At 37.8% G+C, this 20,290-nt stretch overlaps 1 protein-coding gene across 5 annotated transcripts in view; it reads left to right on the top strand.

Annotated features, from left to right (window-relative positions):
• Positions 1-20,290, top strand: part of LOC124164226 — a 61,143-nt gene that overhangs the window by 38,895 nt on the left and 1,958 nt on the right. For all 5 annotated transcript variants that reach the window (XM_046541456.1, XM_046541455.1, XM_046541458.1 and 2 more), the window contains one exon: positions 8,464-9,020. In XM_046541456.1, coding sequence (XP_046397412.1) covers positions 8,464-8,924 — 461 coding nt within the window. In that variant the 3' untranslated portion in view covers positions 8,925-9,020. The remainder of the gene's footprint in view (positions 1-8,463; positions 9,021-20,290) is intronic.

The following is a 20,290-nucleotide window of genomic DNA, read 5'->3' as shown; positions in this document are numbered from 1 at the left end:
GCACGGCCATTGTAGAGATTGCATACTTGAATACAAGCGACGGCGTAGTTATGATTCATTTATTGAAGTGCAGACGTTTCGGAGTTGTTAATTGTGACTGCAGGGCTATTATTTGATCTATTTATCTTTCTTTGAAAGCGATAGGTTGCGTGAAGATGAAGGAATATGGTTATTCTTAGGCTGATCCCAGCAAGCTTTCTGTTACTTTTTTCATCATGATATCAGGGTATTTTAGTGAAACTGTAGACTTCGTCGGCGGCGAAAGTCGATGCTGAGAAATGGAAAGGTAGTTCATGTGAATCTGAAATGTTTTATAGTTCACAAAAAAGTGAGACTTGCATGAATTATTGGCCAAAGCGTATAGTACTCATGTGTAGGGACATGCAAAAGGTGGGGTTATTTTATAGCCAAAAGTGGTGTTATTTTTCTACAAAAGCGATGTTATTTTGCCCTGAAATCGGTGTTATTTTAACGGCAAAATAATTTATGTTGATTGAGAGCCATCCTTCCAGTGGCCCACCCATTGCCCTAAATTTAGGATATTATTGATCGGGAATAATTAAAGCAATAATATACATGGAGTATTGACTGAATTAACCTATTTTACATATTTTATCCTTCGCGTAACCATATCTCTAGCTTACATAGAGAGAAATTACTTTTAAATGTCTGTAACTTCAAATGAAATATTGCTATTGTGATCAAGTTGTCATCTTTTACTTTTGTTCTCATATCTGTTAACACAGTGCTATAGCAGGAAAGAAATCTTTCTCAGTCCATGTTTGCAGAAGGGATCCAAATTGCTTAAAGGCACTTAGATGCAAACGATGTCTCAGACATTTGAGCTCCTGGATTGCTTTAATTACATCCATTGAACCCCGGGAATTTTACTTTTGTAGTAATTTCTGTAATTCTCCCAACTCCAACTTCTCTGTCTCCATTGATTCCAGGCCATGAATTGTTTGTTTTTAAGTCAGGGTTCATGTCTGTAGACGGAACTTCTTGGGGATCAAAAACTGAGATCTTTTCTGCTTAGGTCTTCTACCATAAGAGAACTAAGTTTGGTTGACGCTTTTTCAGCCATCTGCATAGGTATTGACTTTACAGCAGCTGCTTTAGAGGTTTTCATGTTTTGCAGATGTAACAAGTGGTTTTATCTAAAAAAAAAAAGTACTCTTATGAACTTTCTGGAGGCTCATTTTTAACTTCCTTAACTCTTTCAAAATGGTGGAGTTCTCTCCTTAAGATGAATGCGGTACTGCGCTCCATGAGACTCTTCGGTCCCCTCTGTATGGAGCATTTATGTTGGACATCTGTTAAAGGTCTTGCAGATAATCAAACACTCTCAACACCAACCTTTTCTGATCCTTCCTAGTGGGCATTTTGCATTATCTTGGACTCTGAGGGTAGTTGGTCTCCCTCCTTTCGTGGTTTACAACCCTACCAGCAGCATTGGTTTGCTGTCAACTCATGCTTTGTTCATGTGAATTAGCTATATGGATGATTGTTGCTTGCATGTAAATTGCAGACTTTCAATTGAATTCCTCGATTTATTCTGAGAATATTAAAATTTTGAATGAAGCTCTACCATCTGCATTAACGAATTTAATGCATTAACAATTTCCATGTTGATTTTATACTGAAATCGAGATATAAGTTAATATTTGTGGTAGAATTTCGTTTAAAAATTGTAAACGCTGCCAAAAGACTAAGAATTCAATTCTTCGTTTATATTTTTTGAGAAAGAACCATATATTTATTTCGCATACTAACTGAATGAACAAGTGTATGACTGCGGTCCCTTGCCACAAAGAGAGGTAATAAGAGACGAGGGTCTAGGTTCATGCTTCCGGATTTCGGAAGTTACAGATTTTGCCAGTCCATGGTGTTGGCCTGTGTTGGGTCCCGAAACTAAGACTTTGCGAACCCACAAATATCATAAAAGGAGGAGAGCAAGGAAACGTATTTTCGGCATTAGGCCTGCGTAGGAAAATCTCGGACGAAAATTTTCGCCTTTCGTCTCCCGGGTCAAGAAACGTCCTGCCGCATATTTTCGTCATTAGTAGCGAAAGGGTTAACTCTTTATAGAATGTGAGTATTTGATAGTTTGAACCCTCCAGTAATTGTATTAAGTCAACCATCAGATTCCCAGATTCCAATGGCATTTTGGCTACTTTGTAGACATCGTGAATGCGGTTTAGACATCCTCCGGACAAACAAGTCGCCTTATTTCCTCGAGGGTGTTTCTTTGTGGAAACCATGAATTTTCTCCAATTCATGGGCGATTTTCACCAACTCAGACGCGAATTTCATCATTTTTTTCCTTCTGCTCTGCATGGAATTGTTTTTCGATGCGTAAATTTAAGCCGTAATTTTTTCACGGCATTGGCCGCTCACCGACGCGACTAATTTCCGCGGGCCGCCGTTCCCGCCACAGCGCCATGAAATCCAGAGAGTCATCTTGTCGGGAAGTGGCCTGAATTTTACGGCGCTGTGCCGGGAACGGCGGCCGGCGATAAGTCGTTTTGGCACAAAGCTGCCACAATGTAGCTCCGTGTGTATTTCACGGAATAGACGGCGCACAGCCACTTTTTGCCGCTTTCAGACTTTTGCTTTGCTCCGCCCGTCGTCAACGGCACGGCACTGTGCTTTTAAATAACCATTGGTCACAATGCATGTCTGCAAGCGAGTCGACTCGCGCAGTTGACGGCACGGCGTTGTTGACGGTCAGCAAGGCAAGGTTCAATCCGGCCCGGCGGTGCGCCGTTTATGGCGTGAAATACACATCGTGCTACCTTGAGGCTACTTTCAAACGCAACGACTTTTCGCCGGCCGCCGTTCACGGCACGGTTCCGTGAAATTCAGGCCACTTTCTAACGAGACATCTCACGGCGCTGTGCCGTGAACGGCGGCCCATGGAAATTCGCCGCGTCGGAAAGCGGCCAATGCAGTGAAAAAATTACGCCTTAAATCTACGTCTCGAAAAATAATTTCGTGGGAGGAGCATGAGCTGAAGAAAAAAATTGTGAAAATTGCGTCTGAGTTAGTGAAAATCGCCCATGAATTGGAGAAAATCGCAATTAACACGAAATTCGCGTATTCGCGGGAAAACCCCGGAAATCGCGTATTTCGCGGGAAAATACCGGAATTCGCGTTAAAATTCGCGTTATCGCATTTGCGACTTTTGCATGTCCCTACTCATGTGAAATGTGTATTCTTTTGGCAGTCCGGTAGAGAGTCTTATGGTGAACTTATTTTCCACCTCGAAGTAATCAATGATGCTTTTAACTTAAAAATACTTGTCTGGACGGCGACAGGAAGCTCTTTAAGACTGGTATCTGAGCAAGCCAGACTATTCATTGTTTCTATTTAGTAGCGGTAATATGCACGAATTTCCAACACAATCTACCAGCTTGTGACTCAAAAACTCGGAAGCCACTTCCTATTCTGCAGAAAGAATCAGTCAATCACACTTCGATCAATATAATAATAAGTTACTTTTGTAATTAAGGCCTTCCTAAAGTAACATTAAAATATGAATATTTTCCAAACAGAGTCCTTAATACATTTTGGGAGCTTTTCTCACGATATATCTGGAACCTGTACTCACAATATGAGCTCATCGTCATTGCGATCGTTGTCACTTAAAAATTCCGTATCGGAAATCCTAGAGGGATAACCTCCACCTGGACTCTCACCATCAGTGGAATCCGTGGGGAAAATATCATCATAATCCAATTTCTATTTGGTTTTATCTGGGGAAAGAGCAACATATGAGAGAACTGCACATTCTTTGGGCAACTTTTACTTTCCCTTAAACTCCCCATTTCCCCTGTAATGCACATCAGTCCTACGTTATACGATGGCCTGACAACCTTTAAATGGATCCTTGGTTTTTCCTGTCAACCAAAATAAAATGCTGAATAGAAATTCCTGAGCCACACATGTCTTCTGCTTCTTCCTCCACAATTTCCAAATCAAGGGCCGCGGAGCATTCCTCTTGTGATTCAACTTTCTTTGAAAAGCAAGCAACGGCGTAGAATAAAAAGAAAGAATGCTACGATTCATTTTATGTGACCACCTCCGGATATTCCATTCTTTTTCCATCTACAACTTCCTTTATAATGCGTCTCCGGTCCATGAAACACGCAAAAGCTATTATTATTATCTTCATTAAGGTTTGCAACTTATTGTGGTAGATGAATGGTGTAGACGTAGCCGTTTTCCCTGGGTTGAGTTACAAAGTTCATAAAGTTGACAAAACGGCTAATTTTACGGTGCGCGGAGTCATTTATTGCACTGGTGTGTATACAGTTCGGAATTTTTTGTAAAAAAATAAATCGGAATTAAGGATAAAATTTTCTTTATAATGACGTATAATTCATTATTATAGCATGCACTGAAGCCAAGATGTAAATTTGCGAAGTACAGCGGCACATAATTTTAATGCCGACAGTAGAAGAAAACGATGTATACTTGGCTGGCAGTCGAATGTATGAGGAACAACGTTGCTCTTTATTTTCATATTTCCTCCCTTGATTGTAAACATCATGGAATTTTCTATGTCCTTCGTTAACTGAAATTGAACAACTGCCATAAATAATTCGAGCCCATCGAGAAACAAGTATCTCGAAGTTTTTATTAAAAGGCGGCCAAATTACAGAAAAATCTGAGGTTCAAGTTATTCAGTCGATGAAATATCGAAATATCATTTATATTAAAGTTATCTTCGAACACATTGCTCACGGGTTTATCATTCCGTTTATTATACTCTTATTTTTCTGCAAAAGCGTGAACGCTCATCCGGCCAGACGGCATGCATCGAGGCTTTTCTTCTAATTTCCTCTGTGGGAATGCAAACGAAATTTTTTCTGGGGTGTTATTGCAACAATGCACAACTTGTAGGTTTTCCTTGTTTCAGCCATGTTCTCCTTTAAACGCAACGTGGCTCTTCCAAACCTGCAGCTACGACGTTACTGGGCTTGGATCTTGGACTCCTACTGAATTATGACGTCACGGCGTAAGATTAGTGGGGGCGGTATTTTTTAACCGGCGAAACTCTGGAGACTTTTGGGATTCATTTTCTAGGGTATAAACTGAATTTTTAGCGGAAAAAATTATATTGCAGTACTAAGTATTTACTGTAGTATATCAGCATACTGTCTATAAAAAGTATGCGATTTCCCTATTGTGTGAAAACAGGTGCGAAAGGTAAACAAAGAAGACCTCAAAAACGGCTTGAGTAGGCTGCTGGATAGCAGGATCATTGTACTGGATGGGTAGGAGGGGAAACTGGCTAGGGTCATTAACAGAATGTGAGGATAGGCAATGGTGTTTATTTGTTGAGAAGAAAGACTTGAGATTACGAATACACGAAGAGGCTGTGGGAGCAATGGCTAGGGCGAGGATGATCAAATTCCGGGAAATTTGCGGGTAAGTCATTATATACGTCCTCTTAATTTGCGTGGTAAAGCACAATTAGGAGTTTCGTTTAAAATCCATAAATTGATATTAAATTTAAAAATTCGCGAAGTAACTAAATAAAACGAATGGGGATAAATGTAACACTGATTTCAAAAATTGGAAGAGAGAAAAAATATTGCCATCACTGGAACACAAACCCATGTTACCAATTATAGTTCAGGAGACTAACGCCCCAGACCGCACTGCCACGGCCGTAGTTGAGAAAGGGAGCGTTTACCTTTGGGATCTCATGCTGCGCGAAATCTTTAAATGTGAATATCTCTTGAACCCGGGCCTATGTGAAAGAAAGCCGTGACGTTATTTCTATCTAACCTATATACTTTTAGAAAATAACATCCGCATCCAGATCCCGAACATCACTTTGGCGATGTCTCCTTGCCAGAACTCGCCTCCCCCCTCTGAAGCTTTCCTCTTCTCCGAAATAAGAAAAAGGTCTCAGCTCGCACAGGGATCGTATTACGAAGACCTTAGCTTTGAAAAAAATATCAAGTTACACGAGAACAATAGAAACGTGTTTCGTGCTCCCCCCTTTTCTCACCCACTGACCTTTTTCAACCTAACTGCTTCGAAGTTCCCAGTTTCTGGAGGTCAACTGCTGCATGAATCACCTATTAGCCCAAAAGGTGTCTAACAATTAATTTCGGCAATTGGCTTTTTACTTTTATTAGATTGAAATATTTGTAAAGTGCATGTAATTCAAAAAAGAATGAGACCAAACACGATGTATTTCTAACGTTATTTAAGCATTTAAAACAAGAAAATAGTTGGAAAAATACAATGATGATTTCTGGCGAAACTCTATATACTCGTAGCTGAGCTTCTCGGCAGTTAATGTGGCATTTTTCCGAGAACAAGATATCAGGTTATTATCAGTTATCAATTTACGAGTTATACTATAAATCTCACTTGTCAGGGTTACTGACGAAGGGATATCTTCTCTGTATTTTTGTTTCTCCCTACTAACAATCCGAATTCATCTGCTCATCTGGCACTGCGCTAATTAGAGAAGAATGGGTATCTTTAGGTTAAAAAATTTCATGGCGCAGTCATATTCATTACATCAAACAGAAATCCATAATAGCAGTGTAAATGCCGAGTGGAGAGCAAACATTTTTTTAGCGAGGTGGCGTTTTCCTTCAGGATTTTGAAAGAGATATGAGACGAATCGACAATATGACCTAAGTGTCTTGATAAAGAACTATTATTCCTGTTATTATCATAAATATTGTTTGAAACCTTTAATGAATATCATAATTACTCGCCAAAATCCTGCATTTCCTTGGACATAGGCAACCTAGCAAAAAATCAAGCATTAATTGTTTTACCGCATTCATTTTATAATCGTATCGTTATTAGTAAAAATTTTTTTCCCCTGGTGGAGTTCCACAAAAGGAGAGTAGTCTTAGAATCATGTTCGTCTTAGATTAGTGCTAATACGGTGTATGTTATTGTTTTTTGATTTATTATGTTCTATAAATAATTTTAATAAAATATTTTCTGTTAAATACGAAAGATTGGGTATGGTAAATTTGGTTACTGTGCAGTAATAACAACGTGTGCTAAAAATAATCTCTCGGCGAGGAATTAAAAAAGGACTTCTGGTGCCTGGACAGAAGAAGGTCCAAAGGGTATTCGGCGTCCGGGCAAGAGCGCGGTTGGGCTGGTCCTTTAGTCGGCCCTGAATTTTGCAAACGATAGATCACGTCATAACAGATATCACTTTTCATTGCGGCGTTAACATTCACGGCCGTTTGTCGCATACGTTAATTTTCTGTTGATATACGGCCAGTGATTTTCTTATTGTTGGCTTCTTAACGGACCATGAATTTGACGGAATTGAGACCGTGAAAACCTAAAAAAAACCGTGAAAACCTGAAAAAAAAACCGCGGAAACCTGGAAAAAACCGTGAATTTCATTATTCAGGTAGAGTGGGAACCCTGGTAGTGACATGATCACCAATCTGGTTTTGCCAGGGATTGGCATGATGGATCCAAACTGCCGTGTGGTGGCAGAAAGCATATTCCAAATCATATGTAAGAGTGGCATTGCTCAAAGTCGTAGAGGGATGCTGTTCCGTCAGTATGAGAAGCAATCGAGTCATCAGTGGATTGTGGAAACAGTAAGCATAAGAACTGAAGCAAGTAAATTGTGAATTAGCAATTGATGATTTCCAGGGGAATAATGTGGATAAATGCTTTTTGGGACTCCCACTACTGGGTTAAATTCTCCATGTTAGCCAACGTGTCAAGCTCCGACTTGGGGCTCACCCTAAGGGTTGCTGGAATTGTAATTGTGCCACCACGCATCATGAACCTAATATGAGCGGTTCTTAGGCACAAGTGGTTAAGTGGCAGATATTTTTGTAGATGAGATTGCCCTTGCTCATTGTTAGTCATTCTCATCTGTTGGTGTTGCACAGCTTCTTTTGGCTCTTCAAGATTGAGGAAGACCTAGACAATCTGGAAGGGAGACACCTGCAGTAACACAATATGAATATGTCACTTTCGCTGTTTTTTGTTAATTTTGTTTTTGTTTTTGGTCCGGTGACTTAATTTTGAGGATGATTTGCCTCTGTGGTTTCAGTTTTATCATTAATGACATATGCTGAATTCATATTGAGAGGAATGGACAGGACACAGGGAAACAACATCAATCAATGGTGTAGATCAGTGGTGAATGAATGATTGAATATTTATTATGCTCTAGGAAAAACCTATAAGAGCAAAGAAAATAAAATACATTAATGATGCAGGAAGGTATGGACTGATGGTGGTGTGTTTTTGTTGTGGAAACAAAATAGGTGAAAATTTGAAAGTTTTAGAAATGCAAATAAAGTCAGCTCAGGTTTTTTATCAATGCCATCATAAATTGAACACATAGTTAGGTGGACGTCCACTTATCTTATAACTGGCCTTCATGGGTGAATGCTAGTGAAGCGGTGATGTTAAAATTCTCCCATGTGTATGTTCTTTCATCAGATATCTTGGCGTTGGCATCTGGCATCCATGAGCTGGGTCTGGCCTCTCGCTATGCCAGAACGGCACTGTGGTGCTCACTCGTGTGCACTCTTCTGCCCGAGAGGAAGTCTGAAGGCGCTGCTACAGCAGGAGATGAAGCAGAAGAGATGTCATCATCGACTAGTGGTGCTTCAGCTGCCGAGGGGGTGTCGGGAGAGGAGGCTGCAGGTAAGGAGGCGGCTGCTCCGATGGAAGAGGGGGAGGGGGGGCAGACTGGCGATGGTGGAGGGGACAAGGTGGAGGGAGGGGATGCAGAGAAGTCAGTTGCCGAGGGGGATGCTGCTGCGACGACGGGAGCCATGGCTGAGGGTGGGGAGGAGGGTAGCACAGCGGCTGGCAGCAGCTCATCCGATACAGCTGAGCCTGGGGCAAGTGTAAAGGAGAAGGAAGTGGTTGAGGAATCAGCTGCCGAATCCTGCTAATGGTCTCTTTTGTATTGGAGCAGACTGATATCTGGTGATGGTCGTAATTGAAACATTGCCTGGTGGAAGAGATGAGCATTGATGTACTTTGTTAAGGTATTGTTCATCTAGTTGAATTTTTTATTGTTACAATGAAATGAGGTAATTCAGGAGCTGTGGAAGATGCACGCGATGAAATATGTTTTGGTTATGAATAGTCCTATTGCCCTAAAACAGAATTAGGACTCCTCCCAAAGACTGTGTTTGGTATTGGGAAGTGTGCATACTTGGGAAGAAGGTGGTTGATCGAGTGGGTTGCACTCTCCTGACCACTGAATAATGCTGCCCATGGCATTTATGATTGAATTCTCCATTCTGATTCCCTGGAACTTGGTTTCCCTCAAGGTAATTCTTAATATGAGGAAGGCTTTAGATAATAGGTTGGGATCACTATGGTGTGAAATGTTTTATATTTTTTTTATGCCTTGTCAGTTATTCTAGTGCTCACCTTTGAAAAGTTCTAATTTTGTTGTATTTCTTGATAGATTTAATGTTGTTGGCATGCTTGTGGAATAGAGGAGTGTGAAGCAGGGAAGGAGTTATGGCTTGCATTTGTGTGCATTCAGCAAGCTTCAGGTCATAAGTCCTCTTGTTTTCTCAGCTTAATTGCTGGATTTATTTTATTGATGTATTTTTTATTTTTCCCTTTTAAGGTGTGTATTTTGCGCATGAGTTGAGAGGGCAGGAGGGAGCAAGGGTGGCTCCTGTATGAGACAGTACAAAAATGCTGTGCACATTTGATTAGTGCTGATGTGCCGGAGGGAAGTTTTACTAATTAAACTCTTTTTCTTGCTTCACTCTTTCTCTTGACATCAGAAAAAAGTGATGTCTGTTAGCTCACTGTAGATTTGTTTACTAATTGAAGGGTTTGATTACTGGGAAAGCTAATTTATATTTGTTAAGGATTTGCAAGCAGTGTGTTGCCATAGCACTACTTGTATTGACAGAATTTATCATATAGATGCAGCAGCATTTTTAACCAGGACCATTGTGGCAAGAATCTCTGCTTGCTTATCCACTTCAGGCTCGACAAGGCCAAGAGAAAGAGCCAGGTTTTTTGCACCATAAGAAAGTTTTATCATCCATTAACTTTTTGAAGTGGTATTTCCTAATTTATCATATCATATTTATGTTAGCTGTGCGTATTTGATTGTATATGACTCTGTATACTTGCAAGTACGTACACGTATACATTAAGTGTATATAGATGTATATGATCTCACATATATATCTATGTGCATGCACGTGCATAGATAACTGCAAATAGTCCATTGAATCAATTTAGTGGAAATTTTTATGTAGTTTTCACCATAGCACTCATGTGATGAGAATGCATTTTGTTTACTGGAGTGGTCAATTACAATGGAAGTAATTCATTAGTTTGGTGTGGCTCTCAAGGAATTAAATTTAGTAATTATAGATGTGATATTTTGGTGAAAAGAAAAATAATTCAAGCATCGATGAATATTTTGCTTGAGTGATTTGAAGCAATAAGGTATTAGTCATATTTTATTTTGGAGGAGATAATCTACCAATACTCATGTACAGGTGGCCTTGGTTTAAACTTTTTGTAATCATTACATAGCTTATTTAATTTTTATTGTTATAATTTGTATCGTTTAGTGGGATGTAGATTCTCATACAGTTCTAAAGATTGGCTGTTGAATACCCCTAGTCTATAGAGGAAGTTCTAATGCATTTGAAGCTGTGTATTCTGTGTTTTAAGTGACTCTTGATTATATTTTACTTTGTTAAATACATCCTTCCTCTTGTTTGGTGTGATTGCATCTATATAACATGATAGACATTATCGACATGTGTAACTATATATTGAAAATTGTTCAATGGCAGCTGCATTTGGTGTGGTGACAGCTTTTGCCAGGTTTACTATTATGGATCTCAAATTTTTGAATAGTGAGATGAAATTTTACTCAAGGCATATTGTCCGTAATTTTTTAAATAATGGAAAGTTAGCCATACATCAACTTGTTTTGATAATGTGTATATAGGCCGTCGTAAATTAGTCATGACCATGATTGTTTGGTTTGGCATAGTGCAAATATCAGGTGTATTTGTGTGTAGTGAGCTTGGAGCACCTCTAAAGCTGTCTTCCAATATATCTTCATTGGCAGGATGTTTGTTGGGTGGAAGAATTTTGTCTTTGAAAGGTGGTTAAGTTTACAGTAAAAGCTGTTGGATTAATTTCATATGGGAAAAATATTCAAAATCAATGAATTTAGCCTAGCTAATTGGTTAGTTGCTTTTGAGTTGTGAGTCTGTTCAAGGAATGGAATTTCTTTATCCAATTGTTTCAAGTTGATTCATTTTAGTAATGATTTTGAAGATTTTTAAGTTTGAAGTTTGGTGGAAAAAGCTATTTATTAAGAGTGTCAGTTCCTTAAGGAGATGTAGATTGGAGTCTTGTATTATATCTTAATTATTCACAGTTCCGGATTCAGATTTTAAAATTTTAAGGAGAGAAACAACTATTAATGCAAGTATTTCTTTGGAGATAATTTTTGATGATTCTCAGACACTTGTAATTCAGAGTCATTAATATTCAATGCAATTTTTATACCCAAGAAAAAAATAATTTTTGCAGCTATTAAAATTGGTATTGTATTTTTATTGCTTTCTCTGTGGGGTCATAAAAAAATAATGGAAACAGATCTCCCAGTTTCATTCAATATGGCATTTTTTCCATCAGGGTGGAGTGAATTTTCTCATTTTTTTTGGTTGTGCTCAGATGCTAAGTTAGACTAAGAATCTTCAGCCCTGTTTAAAATATAACATTTCATTGAATATTTCTCCCAAGTGAAATATACAAGGTGTAGCTTTTGCTAAAATTCTATTTCTCCTGTTCTTTATAGCGCTTTCTCAGTTGAAAGACTATAGTTGCAAAAAATATTCTCTCCTCTCTTTACCTCACTCCACCCAAGTACTACTGTAGAAGTTGATGGACTGCTAAGATTTTAAGAGTAGAAGATGGCTTCATCAATCAAAGCTAATGATTAATAATAATAATATTTTCATCTGACTTCTTGTAATACTTCTTAATACCTTTTGGCAGTTTGCCTGTGATAGGATAGCTGGTGGTATTTTTTGGACTGCACTTTGCTCTTAAATGACTGGTTTGTAGCTTATTCAATAAATGTATAATTCAAATGCTACAGAATAGGAAATAATTAGAGCACTAATTAATATGTGAGTACATGCAAATTATGACACGTACTGATAATGATCCTAAGGATTTTGTGAGTGTATAATACGTCAGTAGTAAGTCTAGATGTATGTTAACTCTCATTGGATGGTAGGACCTCAAACACTTAAAGCATTGATACTGAATATACAAGTGGATTTTGGGTCATCCATGTATTATTAGAGCAGATTGTTAGATTGTGAAGTTCTGAATTGAATATCCTCCACCAGCATTCAAAACAGGATCACCATAATTAAGTACGTTTTTCTTAAAACTATTGAAAAGTTATCAGGTCATGACATTGCATAATTTTTTCTACTCGCTGGAGAAATAATGTGAATAGCCTTTGATTGTTTTTATGAAGACAAGAAATCAGTTAATCCAGAGCATAGGGGAACTTAATTTCAACTGGAAATAATCAAGAGGTTGCAATTAAGGCCGTGCCTTGTCTTCATTTCTAAAGGGATGCCACATGATTGATTTCTTTAAACAATGCTTTCTTATGAAGTATATTTTATCACAATTTTGTCCAGGAATTTTTTACACAAGTGCTGGAAATGTTCAGCTCAAAAAAGTACTGAAGTGCCTGTATGAATGCTCAACCTCTCTTTCTTTGCTCTTGACCCTTTGCTTCGGCACATTTGCTTCTACGAGGTCTCGCCAGATGCATGGAGCGATACGCTCTCCCCAGCATGAGGTGTACCTCTCTGCTGATTGTAATTTTTGGCTGTGCTCATGTTGTGTCACCCACTTTTTCCTACTTCAGTTTTCTTAGTGGTGGAAGATATCTACTTTGAAGGTTAACTTGGGTATATCTAAGTACACACACATGTATGTGTAAATATATATATATATTAATATATGTAATATGTCAATTTTTTCCAAGTCCGTGCCATTTAAGCAACTGACTTCCTATAACTTGAGCTTGCTGAGCAACGAATTAGAGATCTAAGGGTATTGATAACAATTCAAGTGCAGCATTAATCTTACGTAAGCGAAGCTCAAAAAATATGGCTTGGTCACAGAGATAAAAACAGTTGACCTGTCAGATAATTAAATTCTAATTATGATGATATAATCATGATGAAATAAGTTGTAAAAGATGTATTGCATTTCTCACGCATGTATCCCATTGGACTGAAGCATTTGCTTGGGCGTTGAGACTATTAAATGCACATTTAATATTCCATTGATATTGCTGTGATCTGTTGTGAGTGCATCAATTCTTTAGAAGGACACACAGGCTCCATGAGCCGGTGCAGGAAGAGGGAAGGGTGTTACATTACCATATTGTACAGATTGCTTGTGTGTGTACGTACTTGCGTGTTTGTCGTTCTCCTTTTTGTGTGTGGATGTCTCTTTCCCAAGCAGCATGTGTGTGTGTGTGTTTGTTGGCATGCATGCATGTGCATGTCCTTGCATAGCATGTGGAGCAAAGGTGTGCACTCCACCACATAGGGGACTTCCCATTGCACTCAACAGGGCGAAGAGAGGTGACTTTGATGCAAAGTGGCCCTACCTACCACTCACTAGAATTATACACTCACACCTCTCTCTCTCTTCGACTTTCTTTGGAGCTTGTCACTGGACAGGGGATGGCTGAGTGGTTTGGCCCTATCTCACCACGAGCCTTGCATTGATCCCTGGCTTTTGTTTCACCCGCCAAGGTTGAATTTCATGCTGGTGGACGTTTGTGGAAGGGCGTTCATGGAATTGGCCCAAGGCGTCTCCTCTGGTGCATCCCTCCAGTGGAGGGTGTGTAGAGGGTGATGCCTGCACCCTTCTTGGTTTAAATCAACATCTGTTAACAGGGACAACAGAGTGATGAGTTGCCACTTGATTACTATCATAAATTTCATATACTCACTAGTTTTCAGTTTTTGGAGCTTCTAATATATTTATGATACATATTACCTGTGAAAAATGAATGTGGATATTTCCTCTATCTTCCAGTGTTAATCAAAATCTGTGATATAAAAGCTTTTAATAATACATATTAATAATTAAAAATTAAATAATTACAAGTATTAGGATGCTAGAAACTTGTTTGTGCTGTAGGTGTAAGGAGACTGTTTACAGCATTGACCAAACTACTGTCGGGTGTAGATGGCTGAGGTGAATTCACATATGTAGCCACTAATTAATAATCAACATAACTTTTAATATACTATTATTTTCCTCTTGGCACTCATAGCACTGCCAAAGCATTATCAACTCTCCAATCATAATCACCTGGCTGCCAATAGCAAATGAACTCACAACTTTGGTGTCCTTTCACCGGTTTAATCTTCAATTGATTTTAAAGTGAGTTATATGTAATAAATTGATCCTGATTTACATTAGTCACTCTGCACATTTTGTTCCAAATAGACCATTGAATTTCTGATAGTTTTGAGTTAATTGGAAAGAAGTGAGATATAACTTATGACATTGATACTGATAAATACATATATCATCCTTAATAAAATCTCTTGTTATAATTTTAAATGCCACTCTATGATTATCTATTGCCATTTGGGATTTATTCTACATATACTTCTAGGGTTAGAGAGGAAAGGAAATCGTAAGATGCTCTATTGGTGGCCTAGTAGGATATCCTGCAAGGTGAACTGTTTCATCTTGCTATTACCTTAGGTAAAAAATCGTTATTTCTTCTCTTTTATCAAGCTGTTGAAGACAATTTGGCATTTTGGTGGTTGATTTCCTTCCTTTGATGAAAGGATTAGTTAGTGATTTTAGTAGTGTCTTTTAGTTTAGGAGATGACTTTTTTGGACTCTAATGGAAGTGCAAATAATGAAAAAAACACCATGAAATGGGGAATTTGGAGTCTTCAGGATCCATTATCGGGTTTAGTGGTTGCTATTTCTAATAGGAGCATGCTTCAGTCAAAAATATTCTGGAAGTGCTCGTTAAATTGTGCTTTCAACTGAGACAGTAATGTATTGTTCTTAGTTGTCCACTAGCTTCATGTGCATTTTCTGCTTTTTGATCTTATGGTGCATAGAAATTCATAAGACTGAATAGGTATCTTGGGTCCACATGGCACTTCTTTGGTAGAAGGCAGTTGATTTTAATTCTTCTTATGCCTTTTCTAGATGGTGGTGCTAGATCTGTTGAGCATTGCTAAATAGATGGAATTTTTTAATGTTTCTTTTCATAATGTTGGAAGGTTGGAAGCGGTTTGTTGATAGCATTCTCTAGCTAAAAGCGAACCTTTCCTCTCGGCAGATTTCTAGATGTCATTTCACTTCTTCAATAATTTACGGATTCTCTTCGTATTTGTATGAAACCAGTGCACTTCATCTGATAAATCCATTTGGGGCTCATGTTTTTGCAGAATATTTGTAATCTTGGTTCTCTGGAAACCATTGCAGTTGCTTGCCCTTTCAGCTTGGCAGCCCATTGCAGTCCTAGCTCTCCTCACTTGTATTGGTTCTTCCTTTCTCATTTGGGATCACTGCCATTAGTGCCTCAGTTCCTCACTCACCCTCTGAAGGCAGCTACTGTATTCTTGAAATTTACCATTTTTTATGGCTGAGTTTGTTGACTTAACTTTTATCTTCAATATTTCTTGAATTTTTAAATGATACAAAGACTGACTGGATCCTGGAAAATAAAAAGCACTCCATATAATTTAAGATATATAAAGCAATTGGTGCTCACATTAATCGCATTGATTACTGATGCAAATTGCAAGTAATTTGTGGTCTTAAATCTTGTTAGCTTAATTTGTGGTGACTGCATTTAAAGAGCAAATGTTAATTCTGATAATATTTCTGACATTATGATGGCTAAGATTGAATCAGGGTTGAACTACAAACATTTGTTGAGGATTTTTCATGCTTAATATTTTATAGTAGTGACGATGGTCCATTTGTGGATATTCATGGGTGTGGATGCAACAATATTTATGGATTAAAATGCAAACACACACACACACATTTATGTGAACATGATTGTTTTGTTGTGATAATTGGTTCATTGTCTGTTCATTAAGTAGATGTTGTTGCCTACTACATAGCAATTCTTTGAGATGAATGAAGCACAATAGTGTAACTTTGTTAGGAGAAGTCAAAATGAATGGTGATAGTCTCATGTAATTCGTGTTATAGAGCGGTCATACTAGGGAACAAAGTCAAATGAACATGATTGTTATAGCTCTGCAGTGGCTATGAGCACACTTAAGTTCAAGGCATTTTCTGCTGCTTAGTATTTAGGGATGTATTTTGTGCCTGCTGCATGTTAGGGATTTAATTTCATTGCTGGGTAGGTGTTTTCATTTTTGCTCTCTCACTGCATGTCATGAAGAGTGTCTATCGATAAAATTGAAGCACTTCTCATAAGTTCAAATTGACCCATTTGAGGATATGCATGCTGTTGACTTTTATTTGGTCATAAAAGGTGGATTTGTATTTTGCAACCAGACCCACATTTCGTAATTTAATGCTAAACACTTGGATGCAGTGGTTTGACAAATGATTGTTCGTCATGGATGGACTGAGTTGATATTTTGATATGTTTTGTCTTGTTGAAAAAAATTCTGGTATACATAAATGTTATGTGTGTAATCATATTTGTATATAGGTGCTGCTAATTTCTAGGCCTTCCATCCATTTTTTCCATCCAAGTGATTGAAAACAATGTCAATTTTATTGTTGTGCCATTTATTGGGGCCATTTGAAGAACCTCAGAAGCTTACGAGGTATTTTTTATTGTGCACACCATCATTTACGTACTGGGAAGCAAAAATGTTTCAGCGAGGGCCAACTGTCGGCCCAAGCATTGTCCTCCGATGGTATTTTATTTTGAAGGAATCACTCTGTTGTGTTGAAAGGCATTCCATGAAAGTGAGTGTCAAAAGCGGTTGGAGGTCCAAATGTTGAATGTTAATTGGTTGCTTAAGTGTGTTGTCAAGGCAATACATCCATTTAACATATTTTGAAAGGCTTTCCTCTGCCACTAGGAAAAATTGGCTACAATTCTAAATTAAAATAATGTGTAACTAGGGCAAACATTGTTGTCTGCTTTGATGTACTGCATGTGATCACTTTAAACATAAGTATCGAAGAAGAGGTTGTGGGTGTGGTGGTGGAATTCTAACCTTATTAGCAACTTTGAAGGATGTTGTGTGTTAGTGATGTTATGAGACTTCTTGACAGACTTTTCTTCATGAATGGTCATTCAGTGCTTTTGACGAGCTAAAGCGGTGGGCATATTTAGTTTTAATAATATATAATTCTCTCGAGCAAAGGGAATGTTGGTTAATGAAAATGCTCCCTCGGCTAATACCTTATACCGTTTGCACTCGCACAATCGTAAAAATTTATTACCTATCTATACATGGGCTGTGTTAGTCAATAGCATGAAATTTTTTAGAAGGTTAGTTAGAACATATACACTCACATACTATATATACATGCATATTTACATTTGTCCTTTCATACATTTATGGAAATGGTTTTCCTAAATATTCCAGGTGTATTATTTTTTCTTATCCTTGTATCTGGGCAAGTGCTAAACAAATCATTTGAACATACCTATGACTAACTTAAGGGACTGAATAGTGAATTTATAATCTCTTCCTTAATGTTCTTGCTGATGGTAATTTGGGAATGATTCCATAATTAGTCCGAGTTGGATTGTGTGGTGTTTTGTTCTCTGGAATCCAGTTTCCAGGTCTAAATAAAATTGTTGTGCTGTAGGCAATGTGAAGGAAGTTTTGGGGGCTTGAAGGCGGGACAGTATTGTTTTGTTGGCAGAGACCTGTAGATGAGGAAAATCCATCTTGTGGTATGATAGGGCAGGGGTCTCCCTTGTTGATCAAAAGAGCGTGGTTTCATGAATTTGCCATTAATTGGTTCACTTTTGATCATGCCTTGAATGCCCTCAGAGTTGGTGGGTGAGCTTTATGAAAGTAAAGCTTGAATGAAGATGTGATTCTGTGGATTGCAGATGCGGCACGGCAATATGCGCTCGTGTGGTGTGAAGCGAAATGAAAATCTCACCAAGCGAAAAAACAGGATTGCTTTACCTTTATACATGTAGTTTTCTGCAGGTTGTTCGTGCATGCCCCAATGTCACAACTCGTAGATATTGGTATTATGGGCCGGCTTTTATATATGATGGGAATGAAAAGATTTCTCTACTTTTAAAAACACTGCTTTCATTGGTCCATTCATGGGTAAAGTTTGATTTCTCAAGAAAGGGAGTAATGTAGATGATCTTGCTCACCGCAGAGGGTGTGTAGTACTCCTTTTGCTGCATCCAGTGGTCAGTGAATATTAACTTTCTGAATAAACTTCACCTTCATGGTTTTACTAGCTATAGAAGTTAACTCAAATTGCTTCAAGTTTTCATCTTCACTGATCATATATTAAGCTTTTGGAGTTGTGCCTGGCTATGGTACCAGTGTGATAAGAATCATTGCTATTTAAGGAACCATTAATTTTTTTAGCATGCCATTTTTTGCCATGGATTAACACATTTCTGAAGAGAATTAACTGTAATAGTAATTATAAAAGACTACATAAGAGTGACTTGAGTGATAATCTTTTATAAGTTACACGATGCCCTTGTCTCTTGCCATTAATTGTGTGCTTCCTGAATTAGCATTGGCTAACTGTCAACAGGGACCAATCATATAGAAAACGGATTTTAAATTCAATTTCTTTTTTGAAGCCGGCTAATGGAGCAGCAGTACTTCTCATTCTCATGTTTATGTTACATTTGCAAGTACCAGTTGATTCTGTCGGAAAGTATAGAGTGAAAAAGTGGTTTCCAAGTAGTCTACCACTACTTGTTAACTGAGAATATGCTCGAAGAAAAGTATCCACAGTGAAAACTGCTTACTCCATATGCTTAAGAGGTGTTTGAAAGATTTGTTTGAAAAAAAAATTGCTATTTTTATCATGATATCATCGTTTATCAACTTTTTAGTTTCTGTGATGTTGTCAACTCAGGCGAAGGAAATTATTTGCAGTTCTTGTTTTGGCATCTTCATTCTCTTGTCAGTTTTAATTCCATCATTTTCATCCTTCCCTGTACAGTTAGTTTGTCTGCTGGATGCAGATATCTAAACGATCTTTATTATGCCACGTTATACCAAAGTTTCAGAATAATTTAGATCATCCTTTGTCTCAGAATTTTGCACACTTATCTGTCTCTAGTTATTATGGGCTATCATAAAGCAACAGCAGTGAGGATACTTTTAAGGATACAGCTAGAATTCCAATATATCATTTGCAAGTTTTAGAATTCTCTAATTACGTACATGCACAAATCATGCGTACCCAGTTAGCAGCCTTGTTGCCATTTCAGATTCTCAAGTACAAAAGCCATTTGCTGTTGCTTCCTTTCGAAATAAGAATTGCAGAGCAGAAACTTTGAAAGTGGAGTTTTTGCAAACCATATTGGCAATTTTGAGGAATTATTCCTGCTTTGTACACCCAGTTATACTGAACCAGATGGTTAATGTTTCTCTTCTGATCTAAATCACTTTTTTGATGTTAAAAAAAAGGTTTTAAATGCAATAGGAAGTAGGGAATTTAACTCCATTGCCAAGCATGTTCTAAAAAGGATAAACATTATTAGATTTATCCATATACATGTACTCGTAATATATAGTGTGATATTTTTGTAGTAAAATGACTGACTTGCTATAGTAATTTTTGACAAAGTTTGATTGGTATGATGTTAGACAGCCATACAAATATTAACTATTGAAATGTAAGAAACACCTTGCTTTTTATTTTTTTGCATTTGAGTGCTTGGTGGACTTGGGAAACTATATCTGGTTGGCATTAATTGACCACCAATTAGCTTCCTTGTGATGCTGACGTTGAATTTCAAGATTTATGTAATAATTCGTGATATCTATAATTATAGGCATTTTTTACTTAATTTCATGATAAGGAATCCCCTTGCCTTGGAAATATGTGTCATATCACATTATTGAAAATTCAGCACCCATTGTTAAAGCCATACATTTTACATGATAAAACAGTACCTATGTACAATTTCACATTTTATACATTCACATGAATTTTCCTCTCAGAAAGAAAGTAATACGTTTTATGAAACTCATCATCCCTCTCTGGCACCATATCAAAAAGGTAAAAAAAAATAAAA

The sequence above is a fragment of the Ischnura elegans genome, chromosome 8 (genome assembly GCF_921293095.1).
Source record: "Ischnura elegans chromosome 8, ioIscEleg1.1, whole genome shotgun sequence".
NCBI lineage: Eukaryota > Metazoa > Arthropoda > Insecta > Odonata > Coenagrionidae > Ischnura > Ischnura elegans.
The sequence above is the reverse complement of the archived record's forward strand: the minus strand, read 5'-3'. Positions and strand labels throughout refer to the sequence as shown.